General features: G+C 44.0%; 1 protein-coding gene across 5 annotated transcripts in view; it reads left to right on the top strand.

The window, feature by feature from the left end:
- FOXP4 (forkhead box P4) overlaps positions 1-26,798 on the top strand; it is a 305,951-nt gene that overhangs the window by 82,394 nt on the left and 196,759 nt on the right. For all 5 annotated transcript variants that reach the window (XM_078644738.1, XM_078644739.1, XM_078644736.1 and 2 more), the window contains exon 2: positions 8,404-8,590. In XM_078644738.1, coding sequence (XP_078500864.1) covers positions 8,420-8,590 — 171 coding nt within the window. In that variant the 5' untranslated portion in view covers positions 8,404-8,419. The remainder of the gene's footprint in view (positions 1-8,403; positions 8,591-26,798) is intronic.

Here is a 26,798-nt window from a genome sequence, read left to right as displayed (position 1 = left end):
AAGATAAAGAGACTCAAAGTGTAGGGAGATTACGAGGTTTAAGATTCTGTTTCAATCCAATTCAATAATCAAGTTACTTGACTCACCTAAGGCAGTGATAGCATGCAGGGAAGGCTTAATCCAGGGTGCATTAGAGGGATGGCAACTCAGATACACCATATCACAGTATTGTCAACTCTAAGTCTCTTCTTTTGGCAGAGCCCCTAAATTCAAACATTGGATGGAATCACTTACATACTGTAATGCTGAACTTAAACTCTATGCTGACCTCTTGCCATCCGTCTACAGGCCTGGGGATATATGGCTGCCATTGAAATCCTACCTCAGCACTGCTGTGCCATCACCCCTGTCATCTCCTCCACCCCGAAGGAGATAAATCAGTGGTGCCACTATAAGCTTGGCCTCCACTTTGTCCCTTATGCACCCACCCAGCCAAAAATCAAAACGGGTTGAATGATACAATATTGCTTGTACTGCTGCAATTTCTCATGTAACTTCACACCTGAAGAAAACACGGTAACATTTACTTTTTGCCTGTGATTACCTGTATTGTAATATCATTGCCCTCCTGTATGTTGGAACTTGGCCTGTTCTGATGTTGTTTAATAAAACATTTATACAAAAATCGAAGTCTTTTCTAGAGGCTAAGGGCTAATTTTAGAGGGCATTATGGATTGGAGCCTCAAAATAATTCCACGACTCACAGTCCACCTATGTACATGTTTTTCTCCCTGTTACACACGTCACCCCTTCCCCTTTCCCTTTCAAATAAGCTGGCATCAATGTGACCTTTTGTCACAACACACTTAATAGTTTGTGGCTCCTGGAAAAATATTTGTAGCCATGGTTTAGAGCCTTTTCTAGGCTTCCATTCTGGAGCTGCTCTCCAGTAGCCCCCGCTCTTTACGCTGTTTTATGGAAGTGTACATAGGCCACGTGCCAGTAGCATTGGGAAGTGGCAAGGTAGGCCTGTTACGTGAGTTAGTAAGGCAGGCTAGCTTGATGGAAAATCATTTTCTAAATTTACTGCAGAGCGTCATCTTTGAGTTTAGTCGGGATAGGCCTCCATAGAGCCGTCCCTGGTCAGTGCTTAGTCGTAAGTAGAAATTAGCAGGGGCATCCATGTCTGTGTGGAAAGTCTGTGCCCACATACGATAGGGCCCTAGGAAAAAGGGTTTCTTGAAGTAAATAGTTGAACTGCCTCTGTCCTTATGAGTCACACCTGTAGGTGCTGTAGTGTGGTTATGTTGCATGTGCTGCATGTGTTCTTCGGTTTTGCGACAGACCGCTCTGGGGTCTTTCACCGTTTCCGACGCTCTGATCATAGTGTTATGTTTGGGGAATGGGCCTGGTTCAGTAGCTCTTAGGCGACCCTCCAAAGTTCCTTCATTCACCTATATTACTCATTAAGTCCAATCATATCTGCAGGAAGTTGATTCTCTACCACCATTTCTACTTCGGAGGGGAAGCCATTGACATCTAAAAAAACGTTTTTGTTTTGTTTGGTTGAATCTGTAGTTCCTCTTACCTCCACCACTACTGCTGGACGTCTGTTCTTTTACTTTTCACCTTTCGTTCAAGTCCTACTCAAACAAGAATACTAAAGTTCTGTTTTAGACAAAAACTTGCCCTTGGCCACATTGTGCCAGGCGTCTTCGCTGACCCAAAATAGGCTGTATTCACACTTTAAATTTCCATGTGGTTAGAGGCCTCTTCGACCCCTGTAATTAAGTCTGGAGTATGGCTGTACAGCTCAACCTAGATAGTGAACTCTGTATGTTTAATGCAAATAGATGAGTACCATTAATTCCTAAGCCAAACTATGTCGCCCTTCTTGGAGTCGGCTGGGAAAGCATTGATTTTAGTTCTGAGCAACTACAGGCTCCCCCTACCTCCTCTCCCCCTTCATACCACCACTCGTATTGGATCCTGATGGGTGAGGGTGGATTGGACCCAGGCCTCCTTAGGCTGCGTGGCTTTATCTGTGCTCTGGTGGGACAAGGGCAAAGTCCGAGTCTCAAGGAGGCCCAGCCAGGGCCCGGGTGTGTTTGTAATCAGAGGGGCGGGGCCTCCTCGCCCTTCCTGGTTAGAGATCGCTATGCAGGTGGGCCAGTTATGAGGGCAGACCTGGGACCTGTGTAAGTGTTGACTCAGGTGACGATGGGGTCGGGCTGGGCACTACGAGTTATCGGGCACTTCACAGAGGAACAGGGCACACACGAGCCCCAGCTCTGTGTGTAGGTGGGAAGGGGTGAGGGGTGGATATAGAACGTGCATTCCTATTTTATTCCTTTGTGTTTTTTCTCTTTCACAGCTTTAGCTAATGTTTCCTATAGCCTGAACGTTGTTTGAACTAGATTAAATGCCTTTTACATGGCTTATTTCACATTTTAATTTATGGCATTCTCTCTCTGTTATTAAGGCTTAGAAACTGATTAAGGGGTGAGAAAGACCTTCATTTCTCAATTTGCTTTACAACGTCATATTAGGGATCAATTCATAACACTGTATGTGCACCAAGGTCTCTTAAATGCACCAAAATTGTCCTCCTGCAAATGGCCCATCACCGAATTCTTGAACTAGGATCTGCACATTCACGTTCAGTGGAAAGATTTCAAATGCAGCAGATTTTCTACCATCATACATTTTGCTTTAGTATTGGGAACATGTGAAACAATGGGAGTTTGCTAATATGAAGGGATTAAAACCATCTAGTTAGTGGGTAGTCTCGTACCTTGCAATGCTTTTTTTCACTCCTATTTTGTGCACTTAACTGCTGTGCCAAAAATTGTTTGAATAGTACACAAATTAGGAGTAACCATCCCAGCATCCCCTTATTTTTGGGGGCTTAAGGGAAAGTATTTCTTCACCTGGAAAAAAAGATGTTGCGCTGAAAAATGAATTTAGGTGTAAATTAGTCGATTTGTTTCACCTGCATGTAGTACTCTGTTTCTCGGTTAAAAATACACATAGAATCCTAGGTTTCTTAGATTTTTGTGCTTAGGCCATGGTATATTTGTGTGAATTCCCAAACAATAGTAACCTTATGGAAATTATAGACCTAAACCTACTACCTTTAAAGTAACTAATTTCTTTGTGAATGAAAACACCCTCGAACTAGGATGTTGCTTTACCTGCATCCCACAATGGGACCACTATGGAAATGGGGTGAGCACTTTTACTTTGTATACCCTTAACAATTTGCTTAAGCATTTTTTATCTTGCATACATATATGAGTATTTATATAGTGCATATTTACCTACAAACCAAATGAGCAATATAAAATGGAGCAATACAAAGTGAGGGAAAGTGTGTTTAGTTTACAAATGTCTTCGCACAGACTGGAATACAATAACACTGAACTCACAAAAATTTGAGGCTGATGAAGGCAACTACAGGTATCCCTTTGTAGAGGATTTGTACGAATGCTGAACACATATGGCCGACACCGTCATGACTATCAAACTGCAAAGCGAAGAACCCCTATAAACATAGATTTCTTTCTAGGAGTACCTACTGGTATGATTGCAACCTCAATGATAGTTTGCTGGCACAGACTCAATCGACTCTCCTGTGTAGATGACTCCTATTTACTTCTTTGATTTCTGTCTCTTAATTTCACAGTTACAATGACAACTATTTGTTTATCCTTGTTTGATTTAACAAAAAAGATGGGAATGCCCTCTTTGTTCGAGTCAAAAATAATAGTATTGGGTGTTTCTGTGGGCTAAGCAGTGAAAATTGCTAGGTGTGGGCAAGGTACTCCTTGTAGAGGATAGTCGCCATCTTAGTGAAACAGAGAATTTAAGGTGTTTGTTATAGCTGTAGTTGAATGGTGTTTTAGATCCTAGGTGATTTTTAACAGAAGGTCGGTTTTCTGGTGTTTAACTTCTTGCATTTCATTTTTTCAAGCCTGCCAATGTTGGTTGTGTTATGTTCCTAACCCAAGATCCTGATCTAGTTTATTTGCAGTGACAGGTCTATAATATGATGCAGCAGAAATTCGAAGTTGATTTAGGTTTGCAAATGGAGCTCAACTAGGTACTTGAGCTTAAGAGATAGGTTTGGTCATTTTTGTTGTGTTTCACTGATGGGTGGAGGATTTTATTTAGTGGTGAGTGTCTTGGAGGCAGTTGAGCAAGGCATTGGCATCATATAAGTGCAAAAGGATCAGGGCCCTACAGCAGTTTTGAAGGTATGCTGTAGAAGGTTTGATTTGACTTTGCAGAACAACAAGAACTGGTGCCAGGCTAAGTCTTCTTAGCGAAGACAGTCTAGACACTGTATTTGAGCTTATTTGTTGTTGTTATGACAGACTAGACAAATTCTGTTTTCAGTGAATTCACCTCAAGTGGGACTGTGCCACCCAGGCTTGGATGGTGAAGCATCAGATCTTTAGCCTGTGTATCATCTGCATACTGGTGATTCTTTTTCTTCTCACCAGTCAAAAGAATGCCCAGATGTTCCTTTTAGATACCAAAGATAGCAAAGTAGACTATGGAGCCTTGCTTTTGCAGCAGTTCAAAGGTGTGTATCCTGATCCGCATTAGTATGAGCTGGTATCTAGTAATCCAGTGCATAAGGGAAGGTAGAGTAGGAAGGTCAGACACCCCTCCCCACCTTAGACCCTTACCAGTGAACAGAGCCCACAAATGGCCCGCACAAGTGATCTGAGCACACTTGAGACCCTTAAGAGATGAGAAGGTGGGGCTAGGCAGCAGGAGAGGAGAATCTACTTATCACCCTTAACATGTAGCAGAGTCCACACAACTCTGTGCACCTGGACAGCAGCCCCCATTCTGAGACCCTCTATTGAACAGCAGAGCGGACCTGGGAGTAATCATGAAGGGCAGTTGGCGAAACATCCAGCCTCATACCCTGAGCATCTGAGTGTATCCCATCTCAAAGCCTTCACAGGTAGCAGAGCCCAACTAGCACCCTGTGCAGGGAGAATGCGTCCGCCAACGCCTGAGAGCTTGTACAGGAGAGTAGAGCCCCATTACAACTTGCGCTGGGGTAGGTGGAGGGTCACTTCTGGAATCTGCCTTTCTCTCAGGGACAGTTAAAGCCTCACATGGCGCCCTTGGTCATGGAAGAGAGTAGCAGTGCACCTAGGTGTTGAAGCCATGGCTTGAATCCACAACTACTGGTTTGATAGCTTCAAAATCTTCCCCATGGAGAAGATAGAGCAGTGTTGGACTGTGAACTTAACAATGTTGGTGTGTGGAGGAGAGGACCCTTGCAAGCAATGTAGTTTACAGGGGAGAACTGGTATACACGGTTTTAGGAATTGGGTTGTTGGTTGAGTGGGGTATAAGCCCTAGTCAAGCAGCAACCACAAACGTAGTCAGAGTAAGAAGCAGGCAAAACGAAAATTAATCTGTGTTTATCCTATGGTAGCTTGCCACAGAGCAGCCAGGCTTAACTTCAGAGACAATGTGTAAAATATATGGTGCAATGCTTCGGACTGTAAAACAGTGTAAACATCACACCAGGTTAAACACATAGAACTTAATTCAATAAATAAAACAATACCAACACAACAAAAATCCAATTTGTAGACCTGGAGATATTGAATGTCAAAGTTTGTATGTCAAATAGTGTCCAAAATCAAAAAGCGCTATTGGGGATATCTGGTTGTGCCGAACTTAGACAAAGTCACAAGTTCAGGCTGTCCGAGATGAAGCGTGGGCCAGCTACAGGGACCCAGTTAGGCCAGCTGAACAAAGTATCTTAATCTTGGTTGTGGAGCGTTGCATGGATCCACGTTGAAGATTTATTGCATAGTCAACGTGATGTATCGGTTCTGAGATATGATGAGGCTGCAGTGCAAGGTCCTGATACGCCGATGTCGAGGATCCTGTCGACAGGGCTTGCGGTGCTAAGATCGGTGTGAAGGATACGAGGTGTAACAGAAGCAATGCAGGCCCCAAATGAATGCCTGATGTAAGAAAATGCCAACTTTCAAAAGTGGAATTTTCAGAATTTCAATTTAAAATCCGACTTCACCATAAGTTTGGATTTTAAATTGAGATTCCAGAGACACCAGACTCGAAGGGTTGATCTCTTCCCAATTGGGAATTACACTTAAAAATGGAATATGGTAATCCCAATGTTATCTTATGAAAAGGATAGGCGTTGCAGCAGTGAAAAACAAATTAGAGATTTTTTTACTACCGGTACAGGTAAAACTTAAAAGTACATGTGCTGCCTTTTAAATACATTGCACCCTGCCCTCTGGGCCTCTATCCAGGGCCTACCTTAGGGGTGAAGGATATGTATAAAAAGTGAAGGTTTGGGGCTGGCAAAAAGTTTATTTTTTCAGGTCGAAATGGCAGTGTAAACTGCACACACAGGCTCTGCCTTGGCAGGCTTGAGACATGGTTCGAGGGGCTACTGAAGTGAAGGATATGTATAAAAAGTGAAGGTTTGGGGCTGGCAAAAAGTTTATTTTTTCACGTCGAAATGGCAGTGTAAACTGCACACACAGGCTCTGCCTTGGCAGGCTTGAGACATGGTTCGAGGGGCTACTGAAGTGGTTGGCCCAATCTGTGCTGCAGGCCCACTAGTAGAATTTTATTTTGGGGCGCTGGGCACATAATAGCACACACTTTACTAGGAACTTATAAGTAAATTAAATATGCCAATTGGGGATGAGCCAATATTACCATGGTTAGGGATGAGAGCACAAGCACTTTTAGCACTGGTTAGCAGTGGTAAAGTGTCCATAGTCCTAATACCAGTAAAGCGAGGTCAGAAAAAGTGGAGGAGGAAGGTAAAAGAGTTGGGGGAAGACCACCTAAGGCTGTCCGCTCTAACACACAATATTCAGCAGAGGAAGTAGCCTAGCCAGCATCAGCACGTGTAGAGGGGGACTGTTACGTTCAGAGAGTATGCAGCATTTGGGAAATTGTATTTATTTTATTTTCGTAATGACTTTTTTTTCTCTTTGGGAAGTTGGCAAAGAATTTACCAAAGTTGTCTTTTGCTGGTGAGAAAATGTACACCATTGAATTATCATTCAAATAAATGTCTTTGCAGATAAGTTCATGCACAAATGAAATGTATGAATGTGACTGACTTTGTGAAGTAGAAAAGTTGTCACTGACGCAAAACTTCACAAATTGATTTATAATTATCCACACTCTCAGCTGTGTTGAATTCTGTTGTCACACAATAGTCTTTAGGTAAAGAGGCTGCAGTCAGGCCTGGCTCTAGTGTACTTTCCTGGTCAGATTATATTAAGTTATGGTTCACACGGAAACTGATCATGAGATGCTCTGACTATATGATGGACACAGAGATACAGTCAGTGTTGCAGAGGACACATGCCTAAGCATTTATGGTGATGTTGGACGAGAGGGTAGCAGGTAATCCTTGAGATGCAAGCAGACTAATGTATTTGGCCTGAGAATTGGTATAGAGTCTGCTGCCTCTCGTATCTAGCATGGTGGCCATCTGAAAATGCGGTTGGGAAAGGTAGGGTTGGGTTATGGTTTGGGTTCGCTGTGTCTGGTTATTGAATCAGTTGTTGTGTCTACTGATCTCTTTGAGATGGAAGTTGTCTATTGTATCCTTAGCATGCCTGCTATGTTGTCTGAAGTCTAGTTTTGAGCTGCAAGGTTATCGTTGCTATTGTGTGTTTGTGTGTGTGGTGTAGGGGTACAGGTTAAATGTCTGATTATAGGGTGATAATTGAAATTTGTCTCTCATGTCTTTGGAATAGCAGGCGGTTCGGGTCTTTGGGGTTGCATAAAAGGGCTGGTGTATCTTTCTCACGGTATGGACTGGCATTCTGCCATCTCTGATCGTTGGGACAGACTGTTTGGGGTATGTCCACTGTCTTTGTTATGCAGAGATCATTAGTTTTATAAGCAGTGGGGGGTTTGTGGTGTATTTTGTTATTTGGGGTGGTCAGGTTCGAAGGTGTTGGTCCTTTTGATGTGACCACGTTGTCGAGAAGGAGAAGCAATCTGTCACTGGCCTTTCAAATCGTTATTTCATGGATCCGTTTACTGCTCACTTGGCATGTTTAGGGTTGAAGAATGGTAAGAAGATGAATTAAATGATTCAGGGAAGTGGGGGATCCTGGTATTTTTTAAGTGTACAGTGATAAAGCCCTTCCCTGGACTCTAGGTTAATGGCCACATTTTGTGGCCCTCTACAGGTAACACACTATTCTTCCATGGCTCTGTACTCACGGAGCTGTTTTTTTTCTCGTTTAGATGTTCTTAGTAGAACTGTGACAAAGCCATAAACCTTAGGAACTTTCCTACCTCGGAGTTCCTATTTTGAAGGTTCCTCTCGCTTACAAGTCTTCCGGAACCCTACACATGTTTAAAGCTGTTATTCCCGCCCTCAGTGGCCTCACATTCATGGTTCCTCTCTTTGTCTGCTTTTAGGTGTTGCTAGTACGTCATGATGGTTGAATCTGCTTCAGAGACTATACGATCTTCTCCAGCAAATCAGAATGGGGTCAATAATCTCAACAGCCAATCTGATGGAGGTGGAGTAAGAGAAGGTAGTGCAAGCAGTGAATCAAACGGAGAGATGAGCCCCGTGGATATACTTCACTTACAGCAGCAACAGGTACTGCCCGTTCACCAGCATTTTGTCCCCTTTTTTTCTATCATATTGTATTGTAATACTCATACCTCCTGCACTACTTACGTTACCCCTTTTGTATCCGCCCCAACCCCCTCCCTACCGTAGCAGTTCATAACCCTCTTTTCGTATACCCTACTCTTTCACCCCATACTTCTCACCTTCTCCCTTTGATATTACAACTTCTATAACACCTACCCACTTCTGTATATGAACACTCGTAACTTCCTTTCTGTGTAAACCCAACCCCGCTATGTCCTGCTCCACCATTACACACTTTCTGTACTCTCTCATTGTAAATCTAATGTGTGTGTATTTTCATTGCACTGCATAGCTGCATATGGCTGGATCTTTCACATGGCATGATGAGGACAGCTGGATGGATAAGTGTTAAAGGGCCACCACCAGAAACATGGGGGAGCTCTGAAACTGAACTCACTATGTCTCCTATTTGAGATTTTTTTTACTTTTTTTGGAGGGGGGGGACTTGACTAATATATTCCCACTATTTGTGGGTGCAGAGTATGAATGCCCCGACTTTATGTGTATATCCATGAGACAAAAGTTACTAGTCTGAATATGGTGTTGGTAGTATCAAAGATATTAAGTACAGCGTATTGAGAGGAGTGTAAAAACGTTTGGTGGTGTAGGTGCTATTCCTCACATGTTTTGTTTGACTCACAGAGCAGACCTAAGTGGCTTTCCTGCATCCTTGCTCCACCTACAAAAACCGTCAATATGCATACTCGTCTGTTATGTTGTAGTTTTCCTGGGAAGTTCAGCCAATCTAATAGTTAAAAATGCACATGTATCCCCATAAAGTTTCTACTAGACTACAGCTGACATTTGTGGCGGAAGGACCCAGCTAAAACTGTTCTACTCTTTGGGTCTTATTTGGGGTGGAGGGGTGATCATCTTGTACATTCCCCTTCCCTTATATCTTCCCACGGTTGGGAAGTAAGAATTATTTATACCATTGTAGTCTGCAAGAGCCCAAGTTGGAATCGGCTGATTGGATCCTCCTCCCCAGAGGTGGGTGGACTGGGCACTAAAAGTAGCCTTGGAAAATGAGTTTATTATAGCCCCATAATGTACCGAGTGAATCTGGCCTTCTGGGGTGCAAGTTACAAGCACATCTACTACAAAAGAGTGTATGATTCGTCACGGCTCTTTACCAGACTAAAAAACGTATATTCCTTCAATCCACTACTCCAAAATGTAGCCCCTGATCTTCAGCCTAAGTGTGTTTTTCGTAGGTCTCGTGTGGCCAGGTAAAGCCCCTCTTCTATCTGAGCTGGTGTGATGTTTCCTTTTGACGCCTCCTGGAAGCTTTTTAGCTGCAAGAATGGATGCTAACTATGGATAGCATAACTGTGTGCTTCAGATTTCTTCTTTTGGATATTTCTTGGACATTTCCTGCATGTTTTGTAGCTTCTTCTGTGTTTCAAGAAATGGGAAAGAAGCATCAGAGTGCCTGGCTGTACTATTTCTAAAGGCAAATTGGTTTGTTACAGGCATTGTCAGTGTAGGTTTGCGTTTTCTTATTAGGTCATACGTTAATAAAATTATTATTTCACTTATGCCTGCCAAAAGCTCACAAAGGGATTTGTGGTAGGCATAAGTGCATTTACTGTTAGTAATTTTACTACCATGAGTGCAGAGATATTTTCATCAGTAAATCCCACTCTTGAAGTCGGAAATGGACGTTTCAGTGTGTGGTTGTTTTGAAAGTTTGGGAGCACAAACAAACCTATGTTTCTTGGCATTCCCAAACTTCGATCCAGCCTCTTCCCACCCTGGAAATAGTCAGAGATTTTCTGTAACAAAGGGCAGGAGCTCGGCAGTATTAACTGCCCATGATGATTTAAGACTCCTGGTTGATGGCATCACTGCACAGGTGCTAACGGGCATGTCAGCAGCTTTTGGCAGTTGACCATTATTTATTTGTTAGAATGACATTTATCATGTTAGTATAAGAGATGCTACATTGTCAGCCTTAGCTTATTTCTTATTGAACACAGCTAGTTCTTACAAACCATTGAAAGAATCTAGAAGCTGCAGTGTGCCGCGGGAATCAGCTCTTTCCCTGTTTTTCAACATATTTGAGCAAATTGTCAGACTACATTTTCTGCATGTGTAATACCAACACATGGATCCTCCTCAAGGTGGGGGACTCACCAGAGTGTGAACATTGATGAATATGAATCAGGTCCCTTAGCAATGAAGTGAATGTGCATGATTTGATTGGAATTGAAGGGGCACAAAATCGAGATCTTGTTTGTATATTGTGGCTCATCACTGGGGCAACGTCCTCCGCATGAGTAGATGAAGCGAGCAAGCTAGCCTAGAACGTGTGGTTCAAGATCAGTTCTAAACTGATACCACTCCTCGGGTTCAGTTCTTTCAAGTTTTTTTCTATTTTCGCACAAAGATAATGATTCTGAGCGAATGTCTATTTTACGACGACCTTACTTTTGCAGAGCAGCATTCTCGTATACTTTGGTCCTCCCAAGTCTTATGTCAGCTAACTGCAACCGATTCAAAATGCATCTGCTCGCTTTCTCCTAACCGTGAAGTGCTGAGATGATGTTAGACCAGCTCTAGTCTCGGTATCTGCTTCCCAGAGAAAGACTAAGTTATAAGCTTTCTGTGTACTTCATTAAACTTTGCACCATCTTCGACCATGCTTCCTAACATAAACTGAAGCTTTATTAAATCAGCAGGTAATTATGCTTGCTAACTCCTTGTACTTGATATCCCCCAATTAAAATTGTGCTTGATTGCAAGTCGGGCCATTCTCAGTGTTATCTACTTCTTTGTGGAATGCCCTTCCCAAAAACATCCGGAATTAATCAGACATACAGAAGTTTCAAAGAGATGTCAAATAAGCTGGTTCTGTTCTGCATGTTACCAAAGGTGTTGAAACAAGACATGCAGTGGTGATTTTCCACCTTGTTTACATGACAAATAGATTAAAAAGTGCTCAAGAAGATAATAATAATTCAGCATCCTTCCAAACAAAAGCTGTCTCATACCTACTTATGACTTCCACCCCCTCAATTTCGAATTTCTTTATAATAGGAGTTCTTCCTCAGTCTATTTGGAGCTCCATGCTTCTTCATCTGAATAGAGTTCCTTCACAAATGCTTTCATGCATCTTCACATCTGTTGGGAGATGAAGAAGATATACAGACATTAACTTCCTGTTCCATAGTTTATGTGGTCGTTACACAGATTTTGAAAGTCTGTTTTGCCTTTGTGTGTCTAGGATCAAATATCAATTGCATACAGAACAGGGTATATAATGTCACATTCAATACGATTTAAAACAGCAAAAACAAATATTTTTGGTAAACCAAATTAACACTATGAAATACCTCACTCACATCTAGTCACTAGATGTTTTTAGAAAACTCTCCAGTAAGCTCGATATTTCTGAAACAACATATCATGAAATAATACTCTTGCCCTTCACCTGGCATTCTACATGTGCGCCATATTGGATTTTATCAAGTTACGCTTCTGAGGAAAGTGCGTTTTAACTTTATTACTCGTAGTTCCAAGCATAAACGTCTAGACCACTCCTTGGTATTTCTGCCACTCTGTTATCTAATCCTCTGCTCCATATTAGGTTTATCTATCTTCATCCTGTACAACTGCATTTTAATGCATCTGGATGGAGCTTTTGGTAGTCGCACAGACAAAATAAGAAGCTCTATTAAGCAACAAGACTTGGAAAAAAAACTGTAGATATTTAAGCGCCCTGAGACCTTTGTGGTTAAGCGCCCTGAGACCTTTGTGGTTAAGCGCCCTGAGACCTTTTTGGTGAATTGTGCGCTATACAAAAGCATTTTGACTGTGACTATATTGATTGAGTGCGGAACTGAAACTATATTTTTGTTTAGATTGTCAAAACCTGGTTTTGCCCATGTTAATGTGTACTGGAATTCCTAAAGCAATGCAGTGCCAAGAAGTGTTTGGAGTACTCTGCCCTCTACAGCAAGGTGGGATGCAGCTACAGGCAGAGAGCAGTGTGGAGAGAGATACAGGGAGAGCAGTGTTTAATTTGTGCTGGTGTTTTCTGGTACTTGGCTCCAGCACCTATTTCTTAACATCAGCAGTTGGATAGTGTGCATTTGCTGGCGCTGTGTGATTATTTTTAAATGAGCACATCAACAGAGTACTTAACATACATGAAAAAAACCGAATACCAGCGCTCCATGACATTGTTAGAGATTTCGGGATACTGAAATGGTCCAAACTTCCATATTTGTAGGGATATGATGCTTAATGGATAAAGTACTGGTACTGGCATTTGGCAACATTGGTAGGGGCACTGGGTGGTGTAATCTGCAATGGCCTGAGGAATATCTAGGACCATAGCACTTAGTGTTTTTGTTGTTGTTGCAAATGAAGCACTAAGGGGGCTGGGAATGGAGATGCTGGCAGATGTGCACACATTTAGTGGAGACGTGAAGACACAGCCAGTGAAATGTGGGTGTAGATAAATGAAGAGCAGTGAAGGGGGAGCTAGAGCAGTGAAATAGCACTGTGACTAAGGGAGTGATAAGGCTGAGGTAGAGCCACAAAGCTCCTTCATTATACACTTCACAGCAGGGTGTTGTAATATGGGTTTGTGATGCACACAGCAGCCACGACTGAGGAGTCTGGAGGTAGACAAGAGCCTGAAGTCTGTTACAGATGAAGCTATCTCTCATATGTGTGAAATGTAGATGTGAGAGGACCACACACCTTATACCCAGGGAATGACAACATTGGAGTGCAGTGGTGAGGAGGCTGTGAGGTGAAGTAGAGAGCAGAAGCAACCTATCCCTCACCTACCGTACTTCTATACCAGCCATCAAGCTTGGTGTGTTATACCTTACTTGGGATTTTCTGCTGGCACATTCGGCTGAGGGTGATGTTTGAGCTGGAAGGAGATCTGTCTCAACCACTCCCTCTACACCGCATGCCCCTCAATGCCTCTACATTTCATTTCCTCTCTCGTCCCTTCACGCACACTCTTGTCTCACGCTCTCAGCATCTCTATTCCTCTGTGTTCTTCTTTCACTTATTACCTCGCCCCTCTTTCCCTGTCGACGCCTCCGTTTTGTCTCTGTTTCTTCCCCCTCCTTCTCTCGCACCACCACCTCCCATACGCATCTCCCCTTCTCTCTTCCTAGGCTGTCCTCGTATTTCTCTTTCCCCACTCTCTCCACCCATGCACCCTTTGAAGATGCACTATGTCTGCCTTTGACTGCCCACACTGCTCGCACCACCATCTCCCATACGCATCTCCCCTTCTCTCTTTCTATGCAGTCCTCGTATTTCTCTTTCCCTACTCTTTCCACCCATGCACCCTTTGAGGATGCACACTATGTCTGCCTTTGACTGCCCACACTGCTCGCACCACCATCTCCCATACGCATCTCCCCTTCTCTCTTTCTATGCAGTCCTCGTATTTCTCTTTCCCTACTCTTTCCACCCATGCACCCTTTGAGGATGCACACTATGTCTGCCTTTGACTGCCCACACTGCTCGCACCACCATCTCCCATACGCATCTCCCCTTCTCTCTTTCTATGCAGTCCTCGTATTTCTCTTTCCCTACTCTTTCCACCCATGCACCCTTTGAGGATGCACACTATGTCTGCCTTTGACTGCCCACACTGCTCTCTGCAAGTCTCTTCTCAGAGACCAGCCGTTTGTCACTCGGTTAAGCCTCTGCTCCCAGTATGAGGGGTAATCACGCATGTAATGCTCCTCCGTGTCATACAGACCGCACAGCGCCTAGCTGCGGCGCGGATTGCTGTGACATGGCCTCGCGCCTTGGGCTGCGGCGCGCGCCACAAGAGAGAGCCAGCGGCCGCGACCCCTTCACCCGGCAGAGCTGCACCCGCCAAAGTCCCCGGCACACGTAAACGTGCGGTGGTGGGGCTCCGCCCACAGTACAACTGCACGGGACGGCGCCTTCCTGACGCAGAAAGCACCGCGCAGCACCACGGGCTGTAGTAAAGCTGCCCTGGGCATACCCCCGGCAAAAGGAAAGGTGTCGTGTTTAGCTCGCATTCGGGCTACAATTGGCAGCCCCTTGGACACTGGGACTCGTGCAGCAGCATTCCCGACCACGTGAAGCTGTACACCCAGAGCGTCCTCTTCCCTTGGGCTGGCACATGGGCAGCTCTCAGGCTCAGTACAAAGGTGCAGCTTTCCACCCTCCTGGTACCGCAAAGTTCCAACGTTCCACGGTTGTGTTTCTTCCCTCTGGCACAATGAGATGTTTTGTTCTCTTGAAAAAATAGATATCCGATTTAGAAAGAGCGATACTAGCCCGGTAAGAGTGTCCTGGCGCTGGCCGGAAGAAACAATACTAGAGCAGTCTAGGCCAGCAACCAGGTCTTGATTTTCTTCCTAACACGTAGGTGGGTAAGCACAGTTGTGATATTCTTGGGGTTTGATTCCACGCTGTAACAGAGTGGCAGAACATGAGCTACTTCCACTACCTTGGTTCTTCGAGTAAAAACTTCGAGATGGTCGTAGAGTCCGAGTTGGTTGGTACAGCCTGTAAATAGGACCTAATGTTGACTAATGCTTTTTGGCAGGTGCAGAACGATTTAAAGTTGTACTTTTCTGTATCTGAAGCCAATGTAATAAACCCCTAAACTGTTTCCTTATAGACTGATGTTACGGAATATTTAGTAGCAGCCGGGGCATTCTCTACAGGTTACAATCTGTTCAGGACAGTGGCCAGCCCTGCATTTATAGACAGTTACAGTACTCTAATCTTGATAGGACCACCACCTGAATCACAGCTTTATGCCTCTCCATATATAGCATTGGTAATACCTTCTCTTGTAAACGTATGTATTGTATTGTAATTGCATTTGTATAGCGCTTACTACCCCTGACGAAGCGTCAAATCGCTTTTTCGGTGAGTAGCACACTACTCTGGGCCCATGGAGGTTAGTGTTGAATTAGTATTTATTTAGTGAAACATACACGTAAATTTTAAGTGGTGGATATGTTAGTCAGTTATATGGATTCAGTAGGATAGCAGAAGGATAGAAGAGGAAAGAAGGTTTGTATTTATATAGCGCTTCTAACCCCTGATGGGGTGTTGAATCGTTTTTTTTGGCGAGTAGCACGCTACTACGGAAACCCATAAAGGATTAGTGGTGAATTAGTATGGTGAAATATGAAAGTAATTTGAGTGGTGGATATTAGTCAGTTATTTGGAGTGAGAAGGATAGCGGAGGGATAGGAGGGAAAGAAAGGTTTGCATTCATTTAGCGCCCGTTACCCCTGATGGGATGTTGGAGCGCTTTTCTGGTGAGTAGCAGGCTACTCCGGAACCCATAAAGGATTAGTATTGAAAATTAGTATAGTGAAATATGAAGTAATTTGAGTGGTGGATCTGTTAGTCAGTTATTTGGATTGAGAAGGGTTGGGGAGGGGCGAGAAAGGAAAAAAGGTTTGCATTTATATAGTGCTTGTAAACCTGATGAGGTGTTGAAACGCTTTGTTGGCGAGAAGCAAGCTACTCTGGAACCCATAAAGGATTAGTGGTTAATTAGTTTAGTGGAATACGGAATTAGAGAAATGAACATGTTAGTCTGTTATTTTGATTGAAAAGGATAGTGGAGGGATAGAAGAGTGAAGGATTTCTTTCTTTTGTTATGTCATAGCAGTAGGAGGAGGCTTTTGGATGAGTAAAAAGGGTTTTCGGAGGGAAGAGTCAGAGGTTAGAGTTTAGAAAGGTTTGTTTTGGGTGTCGGTATAGTAAAAGAGGTGTCAGACGATGCAAGGAGGGATAGAGTAGGAGAGAGTCAAGAAAGGGTTATTTTGGGGAACATAGCACAGGTATGGGGTTTGGGATAAAAGAGAAAGTGGGTGTAGAGGATATAATGATAGATGCATTGGGTGAGAGATAGGGTAGTGAATTGGAAAGAGTAGTAGAAAGAAGTTTGAGATGAGTCAGACAGTTGGGGTAGAAGATATATTAAGAGAATTATAGGCTGAGAAATAGGGTAGTGCATTGGAAATGCTAAATTAGAAGTGATAAATATATAGATCCATACGTACATTGAAAGTATATAGATGCATAAAGGAGGTAAGTATATGCAGATTAAATATATTGATAGAGGTACAGGATGAAAAATAGAGTAGTGCATTGGATATGCTTTTACAGGAGAAAAGTAACAGACACACAGATCCAAGTACACGGAGGTACATAGATGCACCATGGAAGCAAGTACATGTAGACCAAAGATGATTCTTTTCTTTTTTAGTTTTTAACCAACATAATTATTGTACGTGTTTATACAAAGCAATACACAAATATAGGCACATATCTATAGTAAACATAAATACTTATATACAGATGGACAAATACATAGGGTGGGTATTAATGAATGGGAAAATGGGCAGCATTCCTGGCCCTGGTCCCAACCAGTCTCGAACAGGCTCAAACAGGCTCAAACTCACCCTTGTCCTCTCCACCCTTAGCTGAGACGCCCAGGCTGAGACACCCTAAGCCATGGCTGTTTATAGCCCTAGTAGTCAGGTGACACCTTCAGCCAATGGGAACCCTAGACCTTACTCTATCCAATCACAACACTAGCCCTAAAATCTAGAACCAATAGGAGACAAGGACCTTATAGTCAATCTTAGCACTAGTCCAAGCACCCAATCAGTTAAAAAAAAACCTGATCTCTACGTCCAGTAGAGTCCCTAGCCCTACCAGTAGTCCCAACCCTAGTCCAAGCAACCAACGGCACAGGAAGCCCTAGTCCCTACTTCCAATAGAAAGCCTAACCCTACTCTTAGCCCCACACCTAGTCCAGCATCCAATCACACCAGAAGCCCTACTCGCTACTTCCAATTAAAGGCCTAACCCTAGCCCTAGTCCCAACAACCAATAACACTGGAAGCCCTAGTCCCTACTTTCAATAGAAATCCTAACCCTAGCCCCAAGCTGACATTGATTGAATCACAGACCAAGAAACCAATCAGAACCCTCAAATACCCAACCAATGAGGACACTAACCCTAATTCAATAGAAACATCAGATACAACCACCAATCAGTGTACACACGTACCAAACAATATCAGACTATATAAGGTCCCAGCAAGGTCCCAGCAAACTCGGACAAGGTTTGCAGGCCAGGGAGTTGGAAGCTGCTCCTCTATTCAGAAATCTCCTTGGAGACAGACAGGCTCAATCCACACTTTGGTAAGGCCCTAACAAACGTTGCCTCTAACAACACTATTTGTATAAAACTTTACTCCCTTTCCTGGCCAAAAAACGTAGTGCACAGTCCCTATTAAACACAGTTTAAACAGTTTCCAGCAGATTACTGCTGTCTCAGGGGAAAGGGGGGATCTGATTTCACTGACTTGTTAACACAAAATGGTCGGTGGGGGTGCACTGCTTAACATACAGGTCTTAGCGCAGAGCAAAGGAGACATTTGGAGGGAAAAACTGATAGTCATGGGGAATGAGAGGGAAAAACTACAGAGTTTGGACTGCAAACCCTACAGTTCAACAAGTTAAATGGAAGCAGTCACAGGCAGGAAAACCCACAAGTTTAAACACAAAAACATGGGATAAATTATGCAATCACTGGCAGGTTAAAACTACAATTTTAAACTGTAACAACCACAGACAAAGACAGTTAAGAAATTTAAAAAGAAAAAATAAGATGATGCAATCACAAGTAGGGAAAATCTTTTTAAAAACTTTTTTAGCAAAGAGACAGCACTAGTCTGCCTCCTTACCACTTCCTGGACTCTGCTCACTGCAATCTGGGGGCACAGGTAGGATGCAACCCACAAGATGGAGGAGAATGATTTGGGGTGCACCCAGCAAAGCCTAAAGTAAAATTAACTAATACAATAAACGTTATCAATCTGTTTACACACACATAGGCCCTTTGCTGTTTTTACTCTTTTTCCTGGAACAGTAAAGAAGCTCATTCCGGCATCATCTGATGCAGTAAAACAGCAATGTGCAGCCCCTCCGCCATAATAATACTGTGCCTGGTCGTTGTCAGTGGCCCATAGCTGCAGTCCCCTGGGTCAGTAAAGCTGCAGGACTCTCCTCCTGTTGAACTGACCAGTGTGACCCCCATGGACAATCCCGCTGCAGTGCTACTACCCCTGGATTAATAAAGCAGCATTGTAATCCACCCTGGCACAGTACAGCTGCAATATCCTGCTCTACCAGGGCAGTAAAACACTGGGAGTCCATTTCACCACCACTCACAACAGCTGCACCCCAGACATCCAGAACAACCTGTAGAAACCAATCTATGCCCAATTAGTGGCCCAGTTCTCAACAAACTAAAGGCCACCATGTTCTCGTCCCATTGCACCATCATCCTCTTCCTATCTCTTTTCTCATCGGTTCTGTTTGTGCCCTAGCATCGCTGGTGCCAACTGGTCTCTGTCCCAGTCATTGCACTGAATGGACATGGTCAGTTCCATCCACCATATATGGTCATTGATGTGCCTAGGATACAGTTTACGTAACCGCAGCTTGCACAGCCATAGCACTAAACCAGCAGGACCCTGATCACTGTAATCACCGTCTGACCCATCCCTAATGTGTGCCTGTATCTTGGCTAGAGCGCCTGGAAGTTATCCAAGCACGTGTAGCAGTGTGCAAACTAAAAGAGGATTACGCGTAAACATAATGCCCCATGTCCAGTAAAAGGACTCAGCCTCTGATCGAAGTAAAGCCGAGTTTTTTTTTAAGCTAAATGTTTATTGTTCCATTTTTCAAGAAACAAAAAACATAACATAACATTATGTCGGCGGTTAATAAAGGCATGTGTGGAAGTCTTGAGCACTTGCCCTGGCACAGTAAATCTGCTGCGCCTTGGTTCGTTTGTGCCCGCTGTTTCTGTCGTGAGCTGTGCTTCCTGCGTTTCTCAGAAGGTCGCCATTTTGCTGAAGAATGTGCGTATGCTGGACAGCAAAGAATAAATCGTCCGTCTCTTCTTCCTTTTTAACTTCCCCTCGCTCTCTACAATCACCATTCCCTCCTGCTTCAAACACACTCTTCTCCACACCCATTTTCCTTCCCCCACTCATACCCCCCCCCCCCCCCCCCGATCAGACACTCCCAACACCAAAACACTACTCGCATAGTCCACATTGTCATTCAACATTTCTCCAACCAAGCACAGGCACCTGTTTTAAAGACTCTTCGGCAACTTGAAAGGGGTCGGTCGGTCCACTTCCATCTTCTCTCCCTCTCTCTCGCTCTCCCTTTACCCGCGCTCTGTGTTTGAATAACGACAGAACTGAAAGGCTGCCCACTCAACCTCCCCCCTCGCATTGTTATTGGGGTCACTGCTGGTGAGAGGTCAAGCGGGGTCAGGGGTTGCCTAGCACCTGGGCTCTCCCACCGTGGTTGCTGGGGGATATGAAAAGGCCTCGGAGGGGCAGCATCCTGGGACAAGAGGGGGGACATTCCTCGGAAGCAGACTGCACTTTAATGAGCTTTTAAGCAGACTACTTCTGGGGAAAAGCGAGAATCAGTTGAGAAGGAAGGGGGAAACAGCAAACTGGAGGGCTGCATCAGAAGACAGTGAGGGCTGCAAGTTCAAGGCGCAAGACTCCCCCTCGAGCCTCTCAGACAATCTAGAAGTTACTTCTTGACGAGCGAGAAGCACCAGGGGGAGAGGGGAACCATGACATGACCGTCCTCCTCTGAAGAAAGGGATGGAAATTCAACGGATAGCCAGCCCCCTCCAAAGCAAAAGCCCAGATGTCTTCGCATTTAGAGGGTAGGACAGAAAGGTAAGGCACTCGCAACATAGAGCGTTAGCCCCTCAGAACTACCAGGTAGTCATCCCTGCATCTCCAACCGTAGCTCCAGCGAATGAATATGAGAAAGGAGCATTAGTCCCCTGCCTCCTTCCAACCGAGTAAGACTCCCTGGGCATGAAAATAAGGCTTTGCCATCTTCTCTCGCACTTATTTACTGGCAGGTGTCCCAGAAACTCTTCCCCTTACTTAATGTCTACTTGGTTGTCATCACCAGGTTCCTTACAGCATTTATCCTACGATCTCCACTGCTTAAAGGTACTCACTATAGTTAAGCACTGTAATGCCCTTGTTCGGTGGTTTGTAGGGCTTTACAACAAACTACCCCCCCAAATAAATAAGACCCACCACATCTAGTGTAGTTCACAAGGTATGACGTGACATCCCTCCTGCCAATGAATCCAGTCTAACAAGTGGCGGAAAGTGAAGCATCCCCCTCCCTTGTTTAAAAAAAACTAAGCATGGAGTGAAATTCTTCCAACTCCAACCTGCATAGCTAGTGAATCCTAAGGACGGAGGGAAATCCCATATGATGTCAAATATCCAGTGCTCTGTGTCGCAGGTATCCATTTTCAAACTTTTAGCCTGATCACTTTTCATATTTTCCTGTTTGTGACCTATTTTTGGGTGGTTTATTCTGAGGCGAAATACCTCTGCAGGGCTTTCAATGGCTGCGCTGCCTGACCTGTCGATTTTCTGGATAACCTTTGTTTTCTCCTCAGTAAACTTGACACATAAATAATTCGATCCCACTGAGAGTACTCAATCATTTCCTTTTAACACTCATGGTGTTAGCTGTGATTGGCGAGCAACCTAACTGCTCACCATCATTCAGAGTGAGAGTGGCTACTTCCCTCTCAGCGAAGGCAATGTGGTAGTGGATATGAAGTCCAGGGTACAGGCCTCTTTACATGCACCCTATGTGGAGACTGCTTATTGCCCTTCCTTTAAAGGTCTGCCCTGTACCCTATCTGTTGGATATTTATGGGGGTGGGGGTATCTGTTTCACAAAAATGCAGCACATGAGGAATCTCTTGGGTGACACTGTGCACAAGATGGTAGCTCGCCTTTGGGAAAGTTGGCTTTGCCCGTGTTGGACAAGCCAGCCTGGACTTTTCGGTACCCAATCTGGAAACCTGTTAGTGTTGGGAGGCCATCACCTTAGTCCTTTGTGTTCAGTTTGTATCCCATGCTATAGTGAAACCCACCCATCGCCCCAGAGTTGTTGCTGCGCTCCTGGACACCTAGAATGGATGCAGACTTTTGCCTTACCTGCAATCAAGAACACATCACAACCTTGACCAATCCAAACAGGTCTGTCCTGTGACTCTTAGATTCAGAAGATGAGAATAACGGACAGCAGGAAAATTCCTCTCTTCACTATTGAAGAAGTGTTGGAAATTTTTAATTAAGACAGACTCCTGGTTGGCTCTATCCTCCTTCTTTGGCCACAAGAGGGGGATACATTATGGGTTTGTAGAGTCAGTATTGCATTGATCTACTGGACTCAGGGTTCCTACACACCAAATTGTTACAAGATATTTCAATATCTCACCAAGATCTTTCCTGTCCATGATTCATGTGTGAGGCTGTGCTGTTGTACCTGTTGAGGGACAGAGAACTTGCCTATCCTCATGGGAAGCTGAAATGTGCATATCAGGAAGAGCTGAATTGGGCCCAGAAAGACGTTTGCGGGCCTCAGTTGCGTAGATAATGTGTAGAGGACAGCTGAAAAGACTGAGGTCACCCTTGAGTCTCAAGAGCCTCAGAGTCCAGTTGGCCAGGAGAAGAAATCTCGGATTACAGAATCATCTTGTCAAAGAGCTGGTGATCCTGCATCGTATCACACCCACCCTGTCCCCACAAGGGCACCTGTATCAGCCCCCCTTACACAGCAGGATCAGGAGGCAGTCTAACCTTTCCATCCCTGTAAGGGGTCTAGTTATGTTACGTGGAGGAAGCTGCATTGTTTTCAGACAGTTCGATCCATACTTCTAGCTTGTACAGTTACACAGATATAATGATTTTTGAAATCACAGTTGAGACCCTAACCCTAAGTCTTGTTTCCAGTGGGAATTGTTGCTGCTAGTGATCTGTCGGTGACCCCGATCCCCTATTTGCTACCACCACTTCTAGTTTCTGTTGCTCAAAATATGGGAGTACATGTAGACGCAATCTTGGGTGGTGACTCACTATTGAATTTGCTGGCTTTGATTAGATAGGAACTGTATTGCCCTCAAACTATTTCTTGAATTCCAGTAACATGAAATGCCCTAACCAGGAGCTAGTGAAGGGTCCCCCTTCCACACTTTACTGCAGCTTTATGTCTCGGGACTGCACCAGTGACTTCACTGTCTTCTGATCTTGTTTTTTGGGTTACGGTTTTTGGTCATGGGAAACTTTTTATTTTTAGGTGCTGGAAACTAAGCAACTGCGGCTTCAGCTTACTAAATTGTGTTTACCCTGGAACCCAGTATTCGACCAGTAAAAGACCTAGTTCATGGGTTCTACATCAGTATCCCTTAACCTGACCCACATTTCTTGTGGTGAGAGTCCTCACAAGAAACCAGGTGCCTGACAAGTTCTGAAGATCGTGAGCCAACCTGAGCGCTGTCCCAGAGGATAACATTAGCAAGAAGTTCAACGTTTCAGTAAATCTAGCAGATATGATCTATAAACACATTTGGGGTCTTATCGGCTCCGCATCGTCTGTAGCCTAGCTTTAACTGTTTCCTTTACCTACCTGTGAATTCCGGCACTTTTCCTTTTTGAAATTATGGGGCTATCCAGACATTAAAAGTAGGGTGGTACTTTCTGTGTCCTACAATATGTGACTTTCTAATCCTGATTGTATCCAGAAGTAAGTCATGACTTACCCCTCCACTCTGAAGTGTCCAAAAGGAATAAAGAACAGTTTACCAACATTTCAGCTCGTGGCATTGCCTTCAAGTTAAACTTTCTTTCATTTTCAAAACTAGTACCTCTGCTGTTTCTTTTTTTCCACTGGTTCCCTTCGCCCCATTTGGGGTGAAAGTTTTGTCCCAGTCTTGCCCCGCAAGCCTTGTATGCTGATGCTTGTCAGAACATGAAACAAACTCTCACCAGTTCCCCTCCATGCCAAAGGTTTGCTTTCTCAGTCCGTACACCTACCTGTGTTCTGAATTGTATATGGCGAGGAGACACGAAGGTACTTATCCCGCTACCACCAGCACATGCAGAATGGCTTGCCTGAGACCTCTTTTGGAGTTAAATCGAAAGACCTTAGTCCGTATTTTATTTGACACAGCAAAACCTGCACATTAAATGTCAGTATCACCACATAAAAAATTGCACAGTAACCTAATGTTCCTATTTACACTATTGTTACGAGGCAAGGTTCGGAAAAGCATGGTATCTGTGGCGGGAAGCAGGCAACAAAGAGGCCTGTCTGCCGCCCGCTGGTACTTTTAAAGGCAGGGCCCATGCGCCACCGCCCCCACCCGGAAATGACACTCCTCACTGCACCCGGTAAGGCTATATCCTTGCAGCGCTAATGTGGCACTGTCAACTCCCCCAGGACGACACAGCCTTCCCGAAGCTGTGTCCACTGCAGGAGAGCATTCTTTCCTTTCCTCCTGCCAAGAACACCCACTCTGTCACAAGTCCCATTTCTCTGCTATTTTTGTAGGACCGTGGCTAGGAGTCGATATTCGCCTTGGTGAGCTATGATGGTGTCTCACTTGGTTCAGCACTTTGAGTCCTCATGACCCCCTCTGCGTATCTGTTTCTTTTCCCCTGAAGTCTTGAAAGCTGACATCAAAGGAGCTCTTAGCTAGTAATGACCTACAGTGATGAAGGATGTTAATATCAGTAACCTGTAAGCTAGGCTCTAAAGTTTTCCCAGAACCCTATACCTATCAGGACCCCGGGGCCACTGGGGGCTCAGTCTGACTTTGACCATCCTTGACCTTCCTTACCGTTGGTTGGCTTTCTTGTCACTCTTATTTGAATGCTTCTTATTCAGCGGTTTTCCTTGTCCACATTGTTCCATTTTGTATTTGTCCCACCCTTGGAGCATAGTCTGTTTACCATCCTTTTGCTTGGCCAACTTTTATCCTTCAATTGCTCACTTTTAGGGAACTACTTTTGTTCTTTTTGTTAAAAAACTCCATGAGAGTGCACATGATTTTCAGTTCTCTTCCTTATGTGTTCAACCTTCAGTTAAAACATCCGCCCCCTTGTTCTCCGTATTGCTGATTCCTTCATGCTGCAAGCTTCCTGTCTTGTGCTTCTCCCTCTTGCCTAATTCACTCCTCCCTGTTTCTTTCTCGCTTGTGTGCTGGTCCTCTGCCCCGTGTTGCTCTTCCTCATTTTCTGCTTTTCCCCTCATGTCCACTCTTCATTGCCCCCCAAATATTTATTTATTTTTAATATATTTATTTTATTGCTGCGATCTCAGATCAGTAATTTTTTTTAAACTGGAGCTCACTCCATTTTGTAGGTGAACGCATGTATAATGATGCACACACAGTTCATCAAGCAGGCGCGTGCCTACAAATGATGCTGCTGTGCATAGCCAAAAGGCATTGGCGAACCAATAGGACCCAAAGGGGGCTTACTTTGCCAATGCTTGATAGATATAACTGTGAAGATTGACTTCCCCAGCTACATAAGAAAGCTGCACATCACCCATCTAGTTTGTATTTCTGTCCTTCAAGTCCATCCTGTGGCCCCAGCCATTATCTTAAAGCCAGTGAGAATATGGAGAATCGGAGTACCCTGAAAAATATTACCTATTAGTCAACAGTTTAAAACAAAAAATCTGTGCCGCTTACCCTATTAGGACTTTTTTCAGGAGGCCTAAAGTACTCTTTTTTTTCGCGGCTCTCTACAGCATAGCCTACGTCTACTGAGCTACCTTGACCTGAAGAAACCAGTACTATTGTGCTCAACTGAGCTAGTTCAGTCAGAGGAAGGCTACACAGTCACAGAATGTGACTAAAAAACACATCGGTAAACCAGAAGCCCTACCTCTTTTGAAAAGCGGCATCCCATTAAACTTGCAGTAAATTGTATCTTTGCTCTGTTCAGAATCTCTTCAGCAGCTCTGGGGTCACTACTCCTCGCCATACACACTAAGTACGTCTGTTTTCTCATTTTTCATCATGCACATCTCTGTTTATATATTAGGATATACAATATATGTTTTTCAAAGAAATATCAGGACTGGGTTTCGTTCAATCTTGATTAATTGAGCCGTTGTTCGCTGTTGTATCGGTACCCAATACCTAATTACCTTTCAAAGTGGGCATTGTGTGCTCGGCTGCAGCTACCAAAGAATAATAAACTTTTGCAAGCAACCGTATCGTCAGAAATGCTGATTCTATTCAATACTGTCCATCTGGACCAGGAGAAGACATTTCAACACCTCCTGCATTCAGTCTACTGAGTCCCAGAGCATGAACGGAAGCCCCAAACTAACCATGGGGCCCATTGATACCCCGTAAATAGCTATTCCAATCACGAGATCTGGTGAAGACTCTGGGAGTGAAAAGCCCCCTCCCGAATCCTAGTCCTTGTTGTTTCCCCCAATGCTTCCTAACTAATCACGGGATTCACAGAACTCCACTGAGCATGAAGAGAATTGCTCAAGCTTTAGAATAGATCCTATTAACTCAGTGAGGCTTGAAGGAACGTTTGCAAACTAAAATGTGATTTGCAATTGGCTTAAGTCCTTGCAGGCTTGGTTTAGATACTATGTAGGCAGATAAAAGCTTTGTCCATATTGCAGCAAAACCGAAAGATGTTCTCTATCGACGACTGGCCAGCTAGGAATCAGTTTCTAAGCATGGAATCATCTTAGGTTTCATCGATGGGGTAGAGAAAAACCTACGAATTCTCTAGTGTAACTGATTGAATTGGAGTGTCTGTGAGTACGAAAGAGTCAGAGGATTGAGTTTCACTGTAAAACTGGGATGGTGGCCTGGTCACGCTGATGTCACTAATGCCACTGGTCTGTTATCCATACTGAGTCACAGTTACTGATCCTGTGTCACTGTAAAGAAAAAAATAATAGAATGCCAAATAATTGATTTTTGTGTATAAATGGGTTAATCTCTGATTGTGAATAACAAGTGACTTTAACATTGAAAATATTCCCACAAAGTATACATCTCTTTTTATACAAACTGTACACCCCCTTTTAAATCCATTTCCTATCTTCATACATATATTTTTCTTACATATCACTCGGTTTTCTATCAAATTCAATCCCAAATAACCCACATAGCCAAACTCCTGGCATGGGATTATGGGGGAGGCATAGTACTGCAGGGAATTTCCACACTTCACCACACTAGGCAAGGCGCCAACCATATAGTCGT

The sequence above is a fragment of the Lissotriton helveticus genome, chromosome 5_1 (assembly GCF_964261635.1).
Source record: "Lissotriton helveticus chromosome 5_1, aLisHel1.1, whole genome shotgun sequence".
NCBI classification, from domain to species: Eukaryota; Metazoa; Chordata; class Amphibia; order Caudata; family Salamandridae; genus Lissotriton; species Lissotriton helveticus.
The sequence above is the reverse complement of the archived record's forward strand: the minus strand, read 5'-3'. Positions and strand labels throughout refer to the sequence as shown.